General features: G+C 53.6%; 1 protein-coding gene across 11 annotated transcripts in view; it reads left to right on the top strand.

Annotated features, from left to right (window-relative positions):
- CTIF (cap binding complex dependent translation initiation factor) overlaps window positions 1-14,407 on the top strand; it is a 281,307-nt gene that overhangs the window by 144,201 nt on the left and 122,699 nt on the right. For all 11 annotated transcript variants that reach the window (XM_032422779.1, XM_032422782.1, XM_032422781.1 and 8 more), the window contains one exon: window positions 9,547-9,623. In XM_032422779.1, the coding sequence (XP_032278670.1) occupies window positions 9,547-9,623 (77 nt within the window). The remainder of the gene's footprint in view (window positions 1-9,546; window positions 9,624-14,407) is intronic.

Genomic DNA, 14,407 nt, shown 5'->3' with positions numbered 1-14,407 from the left:
AGAATGTTCTGGACACAGCCAGGGGGCTCAGGAAGCGGTTGGTGGGGGGACCCAGGTGGCCACATTCTAGAATGGCATCCCTGGGGGTTTGAGCTGCTGCTTCCCAACAGGCTCATGAGGGACATGGGTGGAAATACTGAGGAGGTCTCAGGGGTGGAGGGCTTTCCTAGCACAGGGGCTTGGGGCGCAGATGGAGGCATCTCACAGACTGTGCCAAAGAAAAGAAGAGGGTGAGGGGGATCTCAGCATCACTGCTAGAGGTGGTTTGGGCACGAGATCCCTCCACATGGCCCGCAGGTGCCCTCACACTTACTGACCCCTGACTACTGTCAGTTTGTATAATGAGCCGCGCCAGAGTACATTAAGGAGAAGCAAGAGCAAAGCCATTAAAGCCTGCTTCCTAGTAACCTGCGCCAAGGCCACCATCTTTCTTAGCCTGCTTCCGGTCACTCGGAGGGTAGCCTTGGGCACCCCTTCCTCCAAGTGGACCTTGTTCCGTTCCATTTCTTGCGCAGCTTCCAGCCTTTGGTCTGCAATGGCTTGAAGGTGGTGGCTTTTTCAGTTCATCAGGGCTCCCGGGACCCTCAGTAAATGTCCCTCATCAGGGGAGTGGAGAGCGCGTGTCTGCCCCAGTTGCATCCTCGTGGCTGCCGCTGTGTCAGTGAGCCCCGGGAATACCACTGTGCATCCAGGACTGCCCCTGGACTGACTTGCACAATGGAAGGCTGACAATGGTCATTGAAAACCTAGCCCCACAGCAACGGGTTCCTTTACATTTTATACCATAGAATGCTGAAACAATGTTCTAACATTGTTCTGTTGTCTCTTAGTTTCTGTTCACGTTCTCACCTATTTTTTTCTCTTCACTCAGAAATTGTCAAGCAAATGCCATTTGTATTTGCACTGACATGGTTTCCAGTGGGAAGGGGAGGGGATGGTCATGTTTGCTTTCTATGACTTCACGGATGAAATGAGATCCAGCACAACACCGTCTAAAGCTATCTCATGCTGGATTGCTTAGGACTTCTTTGGTTATAAGTGATAGAAACCCACCTCAAAATATTTGAAAGATAAGGGGAAATTTATCGGCTCACAAAATCAAAGGAAGTCATGACAAAAGGGGCAAATATTTTCATCTTCATTCTCCAGCAGAAGGAGGAGAGAGAGGGCCCCAGGTGTGGCAACAGAGCTGGGACCCAGGTCGTGTGGCGGGTGTGTGTGATTTATTAGTCAGGACTCTTTTGGCTTTTATGGCAAGAAATCCCAACTTGAAGGAAAAGGGAGGGATGGGTTTTATCGGTTTAGTGCATCCAAGGAAGGCTTGCCCATGGCAGCAAGCTAGTCTCTTAACTGCACTACCATGCAGCACAGACCCCCAGATTATGATGAAGGTCATGGGCTCACCCTGAAGACTGACACAGGCACAGTGTTCACGTGCAATTCAGGAGGGTCACAGAGAGCCTAAGTTCATCTCCTCTAGAAGAGTGTCCAGTTCTCGTGGAGCCAGCATCGATAGGCTATCGAGAGCAGACCTTTTCGGAGTGCGTGGAGTCTAGGGTCACGTTCCAGGGTGTGAGTGGAACTGTAGGTAGGGGTGAGTGCCGGTGGCTCAGCCTCTGGATCTCATCCCTGTCTGCTTTTATCTGTGTTTTTTACATGGGGGCTCCAGCTAAGGTCTTGTTGTTTTTTTTTTTTTAAGTCTCTGCTGATTAAAAAAGAAAACCACAAATTTAAACACAGGGGAGCCTGTCTGCCCCTCACCTTTCTTTCTAAAACAGGTCTGCCTCTCTGAATAGCTGTGCAGCCTGGATATTCCAGGAATTTTAGAAACATTACCTGTTTATTTCATTGGACGTGACCCACATATCCTGCCCACGTGCCCACAGCGAGACCTTGGTAGGATAACTTCTTAGAAGCTTTGAAAAAACATGACCCCCCGCAGGAGGAAGGCTCCACTATTGAGACAAGCTCATTGTCAGGGAACTGTACTTGGTATTTTTATGGCCCATTAAGTTGCCAAGTGCTGCGGCTGATTTGTACCGTTCACCCTCGGGATATCTCCCCAAGTTGGGCTGGAGATGGGGGAGTCCCGAGCTGGCTTGGCCAGAGGGTCTGCCCTGCCTCTGCAGGGCTCCAGCTCCCTGGGCTTGCCCAGTGGGCACAGCAGAACCAACATCCAGTCTTTCTTCTGCCAGGCTATCGATAGGGCCCTCCACCTGAATCCTCTGGAATCTTCTGGAGAGAAGGAACCATTAGTTCCCATGTACTTCTTGCGAGTGACAGGAGCCTGGTTGGGCCAATGAACATGCAAGCTTGTGTAGAAGAGGAGAGGGATCGTGGTTTCCAAGAGGCCCAGGTGGAGAGTCAACATCCAGGTGTGATGGGGGCAGACAGGTGTGTCGTCGGAGAGAGCAGGGCTGGAGCGCAGGGCCTGTCTCATCAGGACACCGGTGAAGATGCCTCGCCACGTGAAACCTCCCACTGCGGTCTCACCGGGACCAGGTTCCCCAGCCTTCTTTCCAGCTCCGGCATTTCATAGCTCCACTGCCTCCCAATAAAGACCACGCAGTTAGTGCTGTTTGTCCAGATCTTCTGGTCTCGGGGGATCCTTCACACACTAGGAGGAAGATTCCTTATATTTGCATAATGCTCTCTCCCTCTGCAAAGAGCTAATGTGTGAGGGAAAGATAACGGACATGGGAAGCAGTTCGGCTTGGAGGATTTCTATCAGGCTCAGGTCTGGGGTTAGTGGCCAGAGGTCAAGGGTCACAGGAATATTAGGAAAATCTCTCTGAGGGGAGAGTGGGCATGGGGTTCCCTGAAGTATGCACATCTTTCCAGCTGCCCTGCCTCTCCTGTCTCCCTGGTCCCTGCAGGTATGCCAGATGCTGGGGCTGGGCCAAGAGGCAGATGAACCCTGCCTGCTCTAGGGGTTTGGGTCTCTTTTCTCAGATAGACCAAAAGCACTGGGAAGGTAGGGGCCTGGGCAGGGTCTCAGGCTGGTGGTTTGACGGGAGGCCAGACGAGCCTAGCACAGAGCCTGGTCACTCCACCACTGGAGCAGCATGACCCTATGGGTTATGGCGCCAAAGGCTCTGGAGTGGAACAGGTGTGGGGTTGGTAGCACTCACCCACCAGGGAGAATCAGATGGACTTAGGACCACCCATGTCAGATAGGGTCCTGGAGGACCACACTGAAAGGAGCAAGCTGCTGAGGAGGAGGGAGCACATGGGGGGAGGCCATCAGGCCAGCCTCGTGCTGTGGGCCTGCAGCTGGGACCATGCTGTGGGATCTGGATGGGAGGGCCAGGAGTGTATTCATGTTTTAGAGCCACCATAACAAAGTACCACAAACCGGTTGACTTAAAGAACAGACATTTATTGTCCCACAGTTCTGGAGCTAGAAGTCTGGGATGGAGGGGTCCGTAGGGCCCGTGCTCCTTCTGAAGGCTCTGGGGAAGAATCCTTTTTGCCACTAGCTTCTGGTGGCTTCCAGAAGTCCTTGGTGGTCTTTGGCTCAAGCTGCATTAGTCCAACACTGCCTGCATCTTCCCGTGGCCTTCTCCCTCTGTGTTTCCTGTTTTCTCTGTAGCCAAATTTCCTTCTTCTAGTAAGGACACCAGTCCTTGGATTTAGGGCCCACTCTCATCCAGGATGAACCCATCTTCACTTGATCATATCTGCAAAGACCCTATTTCCAAATAAGGTCATGTTCACAGCTCTGCAGGGTTAGGACTCCAACTAATCTTTTTGAGGCACAGAATTCTACCTGTTCCAGGGGGTGAAGAGGACGATAGAGATGGCACCAATCCAGACACTGGTCAGGAGCACCAGCGCGGGCCCTCAGAATACCCTGGTGCTTCCCTGTCTGCCCACAGTGCCAAGCACATCTCCACACGCTGCCGTGACCCTAGCATCATTGGCCGGCAGGTAGAGGTGGTAACACACCTTCTGGTCTTCTCGTGAGCCCCTATCAAACGCCTTAGGACTCAGCCCAGGTTCCGCTCCGTGGCAGAGGCTTCCCTGACCCTTCTCCCAAGCAGGGTCCTCATTCCTTCTTCTGGGCTGCCAGAGGCATCTGTTCAGTGTCTCCTGTGGCACATGGCGTCCATCAGCTTACTCGTTTTGTGTCCCCCTGACCTCCAGGGCTGGAACTGGGTCTCTTCATTCTGGTATTCTCCATCTGAGGCACCTGGCACCTGGTAGGCCTTCAGCGCTGACTGAGTGAGAAAGGACCACGGATGGACATACGGGTGGGTGGGTAGACGGATGGAGGTCGAGTAACAGAAGTCTTCCATGACCACCCCCACCCCTGCACGCATCCCCTTGCCAGGCCTGTTCTGCTCCATAGCGTTTTCGTCAATTATCACAGCATCTGCTCATCTGACTATTGTCTTTCTGCTTTCCCTAGAATGCGTGCTCTGTACAAACAAGCATTTTGCCTATTTATTTTTTACTACTGTATACGCAGTGCCTAAAACGGCCCTTTTTATAGGCTAGGTGGGTAGAAGAGGGGTGGGGGGCGGGGAGCCCAGCGGAAGTGTGTCACTGTGATCAGAGTCCACGGGTCACAGAGCCGTTACCGTGCAGGCTCCTTTGCTCAGTGAGCTGCTTGGCCCCCGCTTACGGCACCCTCACCCCAGACCCAAGATTTGTCTGTTTATACTGGCATCTCAGGACAAGGCCCTTACACTCGCAGCTTGGGGCCCGCAGCTCTGCTGGGCTTGCCTTTAATCCCTCAGAAATACTGCCCTGGGTTGTGAGTATCAGCCTCAGCCTGCCCTGGAAGGGGAGGACTTTACATAACGTGTTTGTGCAACGGAAGCAACCAGGCACTGCCCTGCAGAGCTGCGTCTTACACCATTGCTGACCTCCGAGTCAGGTGTGTGTGTGTGTGTGTGTGTGTGTGTGTGTGTGTGTGTGTGTGTTGCACGTGTATTCTGCCAGTGCAGCATGTGGAAGGAGTATTATCTTCCCTCTGTCCCTGGAGAGGCTTGGTTTATATAATCTGCTTGTCTCCCAGGCCCATTTAGTGAGCAAAAGTGGTCAGAGGTTGGGGGGGGGGGACTGCAGCCAGGTCTCAGAGTGACGGGAAGAAGGGTTCTCAGGCAGAGAAGTGGAAGAAGAGCAGGCAGGGCCTGGGGTGGTCCAGCAAACTGCTACAGAGGCTCCCGCGACGGAAGACTGCTGAGACCCACCAAGCAGCTGGTAAACCAGAAGGCCGGTGCTCTCATTTATGGAGGTGGGGGCGCTCTCACACTTGGACCGACGTTACCTGGACTGACATCCATATGGGCCTCTTGCAAAGCATGGAGTGGAAGAATTTGTTGAGTAAAGAATTATAGCAAAGGCCACTCTTGAAGGATAATTCTGACAAGCCTGATAAATTTCCCATTCTCCACTTGAGGGATAGATTCTAAAAAGCAGGGAGGGATCTCTGGTCTAAAGCCAAAGTACCATCTCCCCTGACCAGGCCTAGAGATACCAATTCATGCTCCTTTCCAGATTCCTCATTAGTCACACTTGTCAGTGGGTGCCTCTTACCTAGGACGGGCTGCCCTTTGCAGCCCTATCTTATGTAAAATGTTGTAGGGCAGCTGCTTTCTGGAGAGTAATTGAATGAGAGAGGAACACTTTCCATTGTGGCTGGATCTTCTTTTTTCTTTCTTTTAATACTTGCTGTCCCCTCTACCCGGAATATACTGCCCCCAGATTTTCTTCCCACCTTTTTAAATTGAGACATGACTTACATACCATGAAAGTCACCCTTTTAAATCATACGGTTCGTTGTTTTTTTAGTATATTCACAAGGTCAAGCAACCATCACCACTGTCTAATTCCAGAATATTTCCATCACCCAAAAAGAAACACAGTACTCATTAGCAGTCACTCCCCTTCCTCTTTCTCCCCAGCCCCTGGCCGCCACTCATCTACTTTCTGTCTGCAGATTTGCCTATTCTGGATATTTCGTAAAGATGAACAATATGTGGTCTTCTGTGACTAGCTTCTTTCCCTGAGCATGATGTTTTTAAGGTTCATCCACATTGTCACATGTATCAGAACTTCCTTCCTTTTAGGGATGCCTGGGTGGCTCAGTTGGTTAAGCAGCCAACTCTTGGTTTCAGCTCAGGTTGTGATTTCAGGGTCGTGAGATTGAGCCCCACATCAGGCTACGTGCTCAGCAGGGAGTCTGCTTGAAGATTTCTCTCTCTGCCCCTCCCCACCACTCTCTCTCGTTCTCTCTCTCTCTCTCAAATAAATAAATCTTAAAAAAAAAAAAAAAAAGAACTTCCTTCAATGGTCATATAATATCCCGTTGTATGGACATACCACATTTTGCTTATCCAATCATCAGTTAGTGGACATTCGGGGTGTTTCCAGTTGTAGCTATTATGGATAATGCTGCCATGACATTCATGTCTTACCTCTGGCCTGTGAGTAAAGAACTTCTGCCAACCCAGGTCAGCAGCTAGCCTGATGGCAGATGTGTGACTAAGAACAGATTTTCTCTTTCTTCATCTGCTGGCCTCATCTTTGCCCCTGTTGACACCCAGTTACCCTTGTCTTAGAAGGACTGTGAGCAGCATCTTGAGTTGTATGTGTCAGTTGGTGGCAACCACCCACTTGAGAAACAAAGTGACTGATTGCAGAGGGCCTTCCAGCAAAGCTTGCATAAATAGTGTGCCCTGTCTCAAGCAGGAGCACCTGAAAGTCCTATGTAATTCACTCATTCATTTATTCACCCAGATGCCTATAGCCTGGGGCTCCAGGTGGTCTTGGGGATGGGACCTCTCCTCCATCACCCTGGCCTGGATTGCTCCTGGGGAGGGAGGGCCTCAGAAGTGCAGGACTTTGTCCTTTGACACTTTTGTAGCTGATTTCTGGCCTCCCGCTGAGGTCTGTCAGCCTCGCACTGAAGAAGGCACAGGCAGAATTTCTCCCTCCTTCTCCAGCTCCATACCTGGGTCACCATGCCCTCTGCTAATCTGCCTTCCCTAACCTGAGCTTCCCACCCCCCCCCACAACCCCCTGCAAACCACCTCAGCCAGTCTCTGTGCCAGGACCGGGGGCTCCACGCGGAGAGGGACCAGCGCAGCCTTGCTGGTCTGGGCCCACCTGGCCCTGAGCGGAGTGTCAGGACCATGGGGAAGATGATGAAGGTGAGGGTGATGGAGGTACCACTGGAGAGACTGACGGAGGTTTACTACATACCAGGCACTAGGCTACATTCTTTACATGCTTATCAACTCAGCTAAGCCTCACCAGGACCCCAGGAGGCTGATGCTGTTGACAGATGTGGAAACCGAGTGCTGTCAAGGTGAGGTTGGCTATCAGAGTCCCACAATCATCAAAAGGAAGAGCCGGGAGCTGACTGCTCACAGTACAGCTGCAGAGTCCATGCTTGGACTACTATGACGTCTTCTCTGCGGGCACACATATATATTAATTTGGGGGGAGATAGATGGATGGACACAGAGGCCACAGCAATGGCTTCATTAGAAGCCCCGAGCGGCATGGCAGGCCCTCTGGGCCACCCTGAGTCTGGTGGAGAGCTAGAACTCCAGCTGAGGTTGAGTCCCCCGAGGGCGGCTCCTCCTGCTATGGTTCGTGGAGGAGGAGGGCAGGATGGAGGGCAAAGCCCCGGACTCTGAAGCCCAGACAAGGGCAGCCGCCCGTCCTCCCGTCCTGGGCCCATGGAAGGCCTGGTGTTGCGGAGAGCTCCATCTGCCTGGCCTCACGGTGAGATCCTGATCCAGGCCGCCAGCTTGAGAGGGAGCCTCAGCTTCCTTCCATTGTCTGCGTGGGGCACACCCAGTGTGTTCCTGCAGTGACCCGAGGCCAGGAGGGAGGGAAGGGGCCAGCCCGGAGCTGGGTCAGGATGGGAGAGGGGAAATGAGAGGGGAAGACGTGGTGTTTTTCCTTGTTTGTGTTTTGTATTAAAGAAAAGCAAATAATATCCTTTGAGAAAACCATTAAACAAAGCACATCCTAAGGCTGCGAGGCCCATTGTGGCTGCCTGGAGCCCGGAATTCATTCATGCCTTTTTGGCCAGATTGTTAGAGACAAGAGACAGGGTAGGAGAGAGGGAGCGTTATAACAATAAATGTTGAAATGTGTCATTCGCTCCCTGAACTCAGTAGGAGGCTAGGCCGTGCATCCATGATGCCAGAGTCCCTGTGTCCTCCTGAGCCTATTGCCTGTTGTCCTCCAACTACCCCTCCCTGGGAAGCTCCCTGAGACCGGCCAGAGCTGTCAACATCCACCCCACCCCAGTCAGGGGCTAAGCCCTGAGAAGGCAGCCAGGGCGGCCCTCCACGGTGGACCCTGAAACCAGAGGGCTGCTACCATAGAGTATCAGGGCCTCAGGCTCCCTGTCTATAAAGGGCGGGGGGGGGGGCATAAATGGACGCTCACTGACCACTCTCCAGCACACTGGGTTCTGTCACTCCCTCTCACCTTGTGTGTGTGCAGGGCCTCGTGCGTGGCATTGGCCGGGGGGGGGGGGGGGGGGGGGGGGGGGGGGGTTGTCACACACAGGCTGTAGACTGCACCAGGACCTGTACACAGGTATCCCAGGCCCAAGTCAAACCACCCCCTCCTTCCAGCCTTCCAGGCTAGGGTCCCCTCTACCACCCCCTGCCCACCCACTCTCAGAGACTGCCCATAATGTGATGACAGTGCTCGCCCCCATGTCCCACCAGAACACACCTCTGCTGGGGGAAGGGCGATGGTAAGAACAGAGCTGGCCATTAGCCAGCTAATTCTGCCTGGGGCCTGGCATTGGCAGGATCAGCCTCGTGTTATAAGCAGAGGGTCCATCTCCAGCCTTGACATAGGTGTATAGTTGTTGTCCCGATGACAATATACAAAAGACCATGCTTGGGATTTTCCCCAGTTTAAAGTTTAAAAAAGCATTGAACTATGTCATGTTTCCCCTAAACACTCCCCAGGAGTGTGAGGAATGGGGGTCTTGGGGCAGAATTGCACAGGCCATCCTGGACCAGGGTGAGGCAACCGGGGTCCTAGCACACTGCGTCTGCATGAGGCTCAGAGTTTGCAAGGGGCTGCATCTCCTTGGTCCCCTCAACAGCCCAGAGAAGATACTGACATTCCCACTGTGTCGGGAAGCTTAGAGAAGTCACGAGTGTTCAAAGAGTAACTTGTCCTTGGACATACAGCCATGAATCCGGGATCTGGTCCCAGCTCCGTTGCTAAATCTCTGCAAGACCTTGAACGGGTTCATTCACCCCTCTGGCCGTGAGTGTCGTCACCTGGAATTTGAGTGACTGGATATGACACATTCTAAGGTCCCCTTTGTCTCCTTACTGTTCTTTGGTTCTGTAATTCCAGCATCATTGCCTGGTGGGAAATTGATTCACCCTCCCATTTTCCATTTTTCAGTCTGGATTTGGCGGTCAGAGCCTAGTCTTTCCAAACTCCCAGTTTCTTTTGGTCATAGACGTTATCATCAGTAGTTACGTGCAAGAAGGTCTTTGCTCTCTTTCCCAAGTTACTCACGATCCCCCTTCCTCCCACACCACACAGGGCTACCACCCAATGCCCCACGAAGTGGAGATCGCCCACACCAAGAAGCTGTTCCGGCGGCGGAGAAATGACCGGAGGTAGGAGAGACTCCGTTGAGAGCTTCGGGTTTTCTGTTCTGGGCCAGCCATCTGGAGCTCCGTCAGTTCTGGCCTGGGTTTCGCTTTCCCCGGGGACCTGCTGTTACCTAGGAGATGAAGCAGTGGGGTCAGGTACCAGTTGGGAAGCAGGAGCCCCACTTCTCGGGACTGGCCCAGGGAATGGATCCCTTCAGGAGTCCAGGGACGGGGTGCAGGTTCCACGGCTCAGAAAGAGAAAGGCTCTTTCCACTTGCCGCAAGGACCACAGTCCTCAAGGGATTAGGTCCCAGCTGACATGTGTTTTGAAACATGGCCTCCAGGAGGCTCCAGAGCTCGCGATTTCAAGGGTATCTGTGTCTCCTGCTCTTCCCTCGTCACTGCAAGTCGTCCCTGGCCGTGCTCGGCTCTGCAGTGACAGGCGAAACGCAGATCAGCAGCCTCACGTGCACCTGCCCTCCAGTGTCTGGAGGAGCTCACTTAAACTAGGGCAGGACCCAGGGTCTCCCCACAGTTCGGCGTGCTGGGTGATAGCAAGGGGCCGGAAAAAGTGCCCCGAGACAGCTCTGGATACACGAGCAGCTGAGGCTGGGCATCCCAGGAAGACCTGCCTTCATTCCCTTAGAGCCTTTCTTGCATGGAAAGGTTTTCCTAGTATATTTCATGTGGAAAACTCCAGGTACAGAGTGATGTTTGTAGTCTGTGGACATTCGTAATAAAGCAGGGTTAGAGTGTACTTTTTGTTTGGATATGCATCAGTTATTTCTGGTTGGAAATATAAAAAAAAAAAAAGGAAGGGAAGGAGGCAGGAAAGAAGGAAAGAGAAAAAAGGCTTCTGCCTGGGAATTAAAATGAGGCGTGTGCCTCTATAGGGAATTTCTTCTTAGATCAAAGTGATGGCCCGTGGTTTTACCTTTAACAAACAGAGAATATTCTCAGAGAGCCAAGGAACAGTCCAGGCGACATCCCTTGCTTGGAAAGCGGAGGTACATGTTCTCCTGCTGCCCTTGAAACTAGGGCTGTGGCTGGCCGGGGTTCCTGGGCCTTCCCTCCACATGTGGGCCCTGAACAAGGAGTGCTGGGTGGTGGCCACAGCTCGGGTTGGCTGGAGGATGGGGTACCCAGAACTCCTCGTCATCAGCTGGTGGATTTAGTGAGTCTGCGGCCTTCCCAGGGGACAGTAACCATACCGCTAACTAGGAGGAAGGCCGTCCTGGCTTAGAAAGCAGAACCACTAGGCACGTTATGTAGCAGCAGGAAAAGGGGAAACTGAACCAGGAGAGTTGGACCAAGCCCCGGGCCAGGCTTGACCAGGGTGCGGTGATGGCTGTGTGCCCCAGCTCAGTGCTGTGTGGCTTCACAGAGGCTGACACCTCGTTTCTGGGCACCTGGCAGGGGGAAGAAGTAAGGAGCACCCTTCTAAAAGGGGAATGGGGCTCTCGGGGGACTGGGGAAGAGTCAGCGAGAGCAGAGGCTGGGTGTCCCTCCTCCCCTGCCCCCTGCTCCCTAGTCTATGTCTGGAGGTGTGGGGAGTCCCCGAGCTTTGACTGCAAAGTCACCCCCTGACCCAGGAGCAGTGGCAGGCTGCTGCCTTGCATCCAGGTCAGCCACACCTTGGCTCGTGGGCCAGGCCGCCTGGCCTGGCAGGCACCCCCTGGACAGCAGCAGGCCTCCGGAAAGCAGCGTGACCCAGGGCTATAGCAAGAGGAGCGTGACATGCGCACACTGGGAAGCTGACCTTCCGCTGAGCCACGTTCGTGTTAACAGATGCCCGGTTAGGTCAGCGCACCTCGCAAAGGATGTGGACCCGGGACAGGGTCCAGAGCAAGGCAATAAAGATGATTAAAGGGATGGAAAGTATGTCCCAGGAGGAGAGGCTAACGGGACGGGGCCAGGGAAGAGGAGGCTGCAGGGAAAGAACATTCACGCCAATAAACTTATGAAAGATTTACACGGAGGCTAAGGGAGAGCTGCCTCGCATTCATAGAGACCCAAACCAGAGGAAGCTAGCTGGGAGTGGAAGAAGACAGTGTTCAGCTAGACCAAAGATGGGCTCAAGGAAGAAACGTCTTGGTAGCTGAAGCTGGATGGTGTGGTGCCTTGTAGCCTGGAGCAGGAAGTCTGCATCATAGCCCAGCTCCGGCGGGACGCCAGGCTGGGCGTGCCCTCACTGCTTTTCGTCCCAGTTGTTGAAGTCAGAGACACATGCCCTGGAATTAGGCCCTGGATGTGAATTCTGCCTCCCCCATTCCCTAACTGTGTGACCTGGGCAGATTGCTTCATGCCCCTATTTCCTCTTCTGTAAAGTGGGTCTACTAAGTGGGAGGCTTGAACGATCTAATCCTTGTAAGGCCCCTGGAAACAGGCTTAGCGCTGGCCCACTCTTGAGTCCGAGGTACATGGGAAACACTGTAAGGGGAGAGGTGGGGAGATGCCTACAGCGAGGGTGGGCTGCCACCCGGGATCTCACTTGTGAGCCCAGGGAGCTTTGCTCTGCATTCCCTCCAGGATCAACTGCCCAGGCAGGCAAGGCTCCCTCCAGTGCAGGCGTCTGCCGACTCTGCTCCCACACTCCAGGGGCTGCTCCCAGGGGCTCTGTGATTAAAGTTGAGCCGTGAAAAGGTGAAGCTCCTGACCAGTTCATAGGTTGTTTTCCTGAAAAATGTTCTCAAAACTTAAACAACTAGTAACCGCTTGTTTCTTTTGGGAGACTACTCAGATGTTTGATTTCAGACAAAATGATGCATTTCATGATATGAATGCTCTAAATGAGTATTTCAAGCATTCCTCAGACAGCAGCATGCCTCAGGTGCTCAGTCCCCGGAGCCCTGCTGGCTGGAGGGGGGCCTGCCGAGGGTTCCCCTCCCACCCCAAGCTACCCACCCAGCAGGTGCAGGCAGAGGAGCAGGCTCCCAGAGGGCTGAGTCCTGGCCATGCTGCTGACCCACTGCCTGTGTTGACCTCGAGTGAGTGCTCACCTGCTGGGGATGCAGGTTTCTCTCGACTCCTCCCCCACCCTGCTCCATTTTGCAGAATGAACAAACTGAGGCAACGAACGACCCATCAGAGTCTCTGTTCCCTGGGAAGCAGAGTCTGGGATGGAGATTAGCGGGCAGGGCACTTATTGAGGTGCCTCCTTTGGATCAATAGATGTAGACGGGGAGGGAAGGGAGCAGGATGGAGCAGAGGGAGAAGCTGAGCTGCAGTGCAGTCTGGCTCAGGAGCTCTGACCCTGCAGGGAGGGGACTTCAGAGCTGTCCCAAGATGGAGTAAAGGAGCAGGTCTTTATATCCGCATGTCTGCTGATCATTGGAGAGAATTGCCACAACCTTAGGCCAGCACCTGTCATCGCCCAGGGCAGTTTCTGTAGGGCCTGAGAGACACCCCAGCACGTGCAGCAGCTGGTGCGGGGAGTGCGCCGTTCGTAAAGGGGGACCCGGCTGGTGCCTCCCAGCGAACACCCCAGTTGGAGCAGGACTTAACTCTCCTACTGGGATCGATGGAATGGCGCTCCATACTACCTGCTGAGCTCTGGAGCAGAGCAGAGGAGTGTCAGCCTTGGTCCCTGCTCTCCGGGGCCGGGGTGCAGCTTGCACAACCCCCTCTGGCTCCTGAAGCCACCAGAACGTGGTGTGTGACTGTGTAGCATCCGAGCATGCAGAGAAAGGAGCCGGCGGGGGGGGCTGCGGACAGCTTCCTGGAAGAGGTGGGCATTGAACTAGCCGTGAGACACCGCAAGGATTTGAGAGGGGGGTGGGGGAAGTGTGAAAGCTGCTGCGGCCGAACAGGTGTGGGAGCCAGGGATTGCCACCACCCCCCAGAGGTCCCCCCACAAAGCTCCCTAGAAACAGCACCAGAAGGGCAGAGCTCACAGCAGCCACCACCCCCAGCTGAACTAAATGGAAGGGAAAAGCCGGAGCTCCTGGTTCCGGAAGGGCCCGGCCCAGGGTGTTACCAGTCTCTGTCGACACCACGCGCTCCCAAGAGCCCAGCGTCCTGACAGAGCGGACCAGCTGATGCAGCCACTTTCGTTCCACCCCACGCTGCCCCAGCAGCCGGGGAGATAGGAGAGCCATTCTCCAAATTCATCTGTTTCATTAAGTGCGGTCTCAGAATGGTTCATTTACTCTATGTGCAAAGCAGATTTGGAAGGAAGAAGAAAAGAATGCCGTGGTCATCCAGCTCGTGTCAGATGGCCCTGCTGGGCGAGGAGCAGGAGAGCGAGCTGTCCCACACTTCCACATGCCACCCCCTCCCTGGGTCCCCAGGTGGTGCAGTCAGACCACATCCGGGACACTGCAGGGTGATTCGAACCTCCGGCAGCTCTTGCTGCTTCTGTCCTACCAATGACCATGACCGTGGCTCGGTGTCCCCTAATTGTGGAACCAATTAAGAATCTCATCCCGCCTTCCCTTCCTCTGCCAGCAGGTGCCCAAACCCTCCCTGGGTGCCAGGCTCTTTCCCTAGGGACAAAGTGTCAGCCATCAGATTTGATTTTGCAAGCTCTCTGTGACATCATCTGGGTCACTGATAAAAATGAACAGGACATCTGGAATTAGTGGTGATGGATATGCAACTTGGTAAATAAACTAAAAATCCTGGATTATGTAATTTAAAAGGGTAGATTTTGTTGTATGATTTACATGTCAATTAAAACATTTTTAATGAATAAGTCCGGTCCCCGGACAGAGTGATACCACAAGCCCCTGGAAACATTCCTTGAATCTTGATGTCTGCAGGGTTCCCCAGATACATCAGGCAAGTGACCCTTTCAAAAGAGGCAGTAA

The sequence above is a fragment of the Phoca vitulina genome, unplaced genomic scaffold, assembly GCF_004348235.1.
Source record: "Phoca vitulina isolate PV1807 unplaced genomic scaffold, GSC_HSeal_1.0 scaffold27, whole genome shotgun sequence".
NCBI classification, from domain to species: domain Eukaryota; kingdom Metazoa; phylum Chordata; class Mammalia; order Carnivora; family Phocidae; genus Phoca; species Phoca vitulina.
Note: the sequence above shows the minus strand (reverse complement) of the source record. Positions and strands in the feature narration are given on the sequence as shown.